Below are 2569 nucleotides of genomic sequence, written 5' to 3' on the forward strand. Positions count from 1 at the left end.
GCTGCGGACAGGGCGGGATGCGTTTTGGGCTGCCGGGCAGGCGCGCGGCGACGCAGCGACGCCGCCCGCCGCCGACGCACGACGCGCGGCTCGGCAGGGAGGGGGATCGGGGACGCGCGGGCTGCGCGCTGCGAACCTCGGGGGACGAGCCCCGCGCGCTCCCACTCGCTTGCGCTGCCGCGCACCAGCCCATTTCCGCAACCAGCTGGCAGGGCCACGGCGCCGGCGCGCGGCGCTGGCGGCCCGCGCCGCAGCCGCGGCGCTGCGCCTGACCTGAGTGCGCGTACGCGGCCGCAGCCCAACACGCGTTCACAGCACCCCCAGCTGTCCCGTTTCCACAGCCGGTCGCCAATCGCTCAATTCTGGCAGTGGGGTGACGAAATGCAGTACACAAATCGGGCATGGAGCCCCGTGGCCCACCTCCAAGTCCTGGCCATTGTCGGCGACCTCGTCGTCCTCGTCAGCGGGGCCCTCCCCCTCGGTGAACGCCGATACGTCCGGGTCGCCGCGGGGCCGCGGGGGCATCTGGGAGGATGCAAGAGCAGGATTGTGCGTGAGCTTGTGTGTGTGCATGTGCATGTGCATGTGCATGGGTGTGTGCATGAGCTTGTGTGTGTGCATGTGCATGTGCATGTGCAAGTGCATGTGCATGTGCGCGTGTGTGTACAGGTGCATGTGCGTGTGCATGTGCATGTGTGTGTGTGTGTGCATGTGCATGTGCTTGTGTGTGTGCATGTGCATGTGCATGTGCCTGTGCATGCGAGTGCAGATATGTGGGCACCAGGGACCCTGATTGTCAAGAGAGGGAGGGGTGTGTGTGCAGAATTTGGTTGTCCAGATCATGGGGTTGGGGCACAGCCCAGGGTGTGCCCCCTCCTCACAAGGCCCCGTCACCACCGTTCGTGCGTGCCAGTCGACCCGCCGCGAGGCCCCTGCGCGGCCGGGCGCCGGCCGTCCTGCGGACTGGCCGGGCGGCCCGCGCGGCGGGCACGCCCTGGCCCCTGAGAGGCCTGCGATCCCGGGCGCCTCCCGCAGCCGGCGCCGTCGCGCGTGCAGGTCGCGCGCCGGCGAACGAACACGTGTTCCAGGCGCCTGTGGCCCTCATACCCCAGCCCCTCGGAAAGGCCGCCCTTTTCGCACAGCACAGGGAGGCGCACCTGTATGGCGACCTGGTCGGCGCCCGCGACGTCGTCGCCCGCGACGCGCTCCGCGCCGCCCGCCACCTTCATCGACGCCGCCTTCGCGCGGCTGGGCGTCCGCGCCGGCTGCTTCTTGCCGAGTGGCGACTTGAGGAGCCAAGTCTTGACGAGCCAAAAGGCGGCAAACAGGTGCGCGGCGGCGATAACTGGCACCCACAGCAGGATGATGGAGGTCTTCCCGGCGGCCCCAACGGCCGTCGGCTGCACGAGGGTCGCCATGGCTAGGCGGCGGTCTCGCTGGGAGTGCGCGTGGGATAGGGGAGGCGGGGGGCGGAAGCGCGCGGCGGGCGGCGGGCGGCGGGCGGCAGTGAGTTTGGGGTCACTTGCCCAGCCGGGGTCAGCTGCGCAGCGGCGGCGGGGCGTAGCAGGCAGGCTTTGCTGCACAGAAGCGCTCCTGTAGGCCCAAACTTGGTGTTTAGCTGCGCGGACACTCGCGGGGCAGCTGGATCAAGGCAGGCCACGGAGAGCGCCAAGTCCCGGTGACCCCAAGCGCCCAAATCCGTTGGCCCGTGGCGCGGGACTGCGCAGCGTGGAGCTTGTGCCAGGCCGACTCGGAGAGCGCTAGTGCCCACAGGGCACCACGCTCCGATGAGACGCACCTTGGCCTAGTTCCGGCGTGTCGCTATCGCACTTGGTGAAGGCCTTGCGACTGAAATATGAGAATTTCGGGCGCACAACTAGTAACGAACACTTTGGAGTGGTTGTCGCGCTTGTGGCGCAGATCCAGGCGGGTGCGAGAGGGCTCACTCTGTAGCCATTGCGCGTGCGAAAAAGAATTGTCCCATAATCGGCCTTTACACGCGCATGTTCTCGGGGCGTACCTGATGTAACTAGAGATCATCGGGCGCCAAAGCACAGGATGTGATGCAGTGTCACGGATGTCAATGCTTCATCGTGTCCAGCACGACCTTTGTTTTCGCCGGCGCCGCCGGCGCACGGCCTACTGGGTTCCACCATTCACACCAGTGGGCGACCACTGGTGTGCACAGTCACCACTGCTCTCGTCTCCTGCGGCAGCAGGCCCACAACCAGGGAAAGGCTTCACACGCAACGCCAAGCGATGGACCTGCACCGCCGTCGTGCCTGCCGATGCTGTGCTACTCCCGCCGCCGTGGCTGCCGCGCCCTCGGTCGTGGCAGCAGCCGCGACGCACCGCGCACGCCAGAGTGCCTCTCTCGCAATGCAGGGGTCACCCTTGTTGCTGAGGCCAAGAAGTTGGTTCAATGTGGAAGGGATTACTCTCATCCCTCGGAACAGCGTATTTTGCTTGGGTTCAAGTTACTTACAAGCGGCCAACGTTGAGTTGCGCCTGGTGTGAACTCTCCTGCGGGCATGAAAAGCTGACTAGGCCGACACCAAGAAAGGTCGAG

The 2569-nt window shown here is 66.6% G+C and overlaps 1 protein-coding gene across 1 annotated transcript in view; it reads right to left on the bottom strand.

Moving 5' to 3' along the window:
• The window catches only part of MNEG_3112 (hypothetical protein), a gene marked incomplete at both ends in the record, with an annotated part of 8619 nt that extends 7201 nt beyond the window's left edge, over positions 1–1418 (bottom strand). Inside the window, 2 exons of the mRNA XM_014048416.1 lie at positions 421–525; positions 1158–1418. Coding sequence (XP_013903870.1) covers positions 421–525; positions 1158–1418 — 366 coding nt within the window. The remainder of the gene's footprint in view (positions 1–420; positions 526–1157) is intronic.
• Positions 1419–2569: the final 1151 nt, after the last annotated feature.

This window comes from Monoraphidium neglectum (assembly GCF_000611645.1).
Source record: "Monoraphidium neglectum strain SAG 48.87 unplaced genomic scaffold scaffold00377, whole genome shotgun sequence".
Lineage (NCBI taxonomy): Eukaryota > Viridiplantae > Chlorophyta > Chlorophyceae > Sphaeropleales > Selenastraceae > Monoraphidium > Monoraphidium neglectum.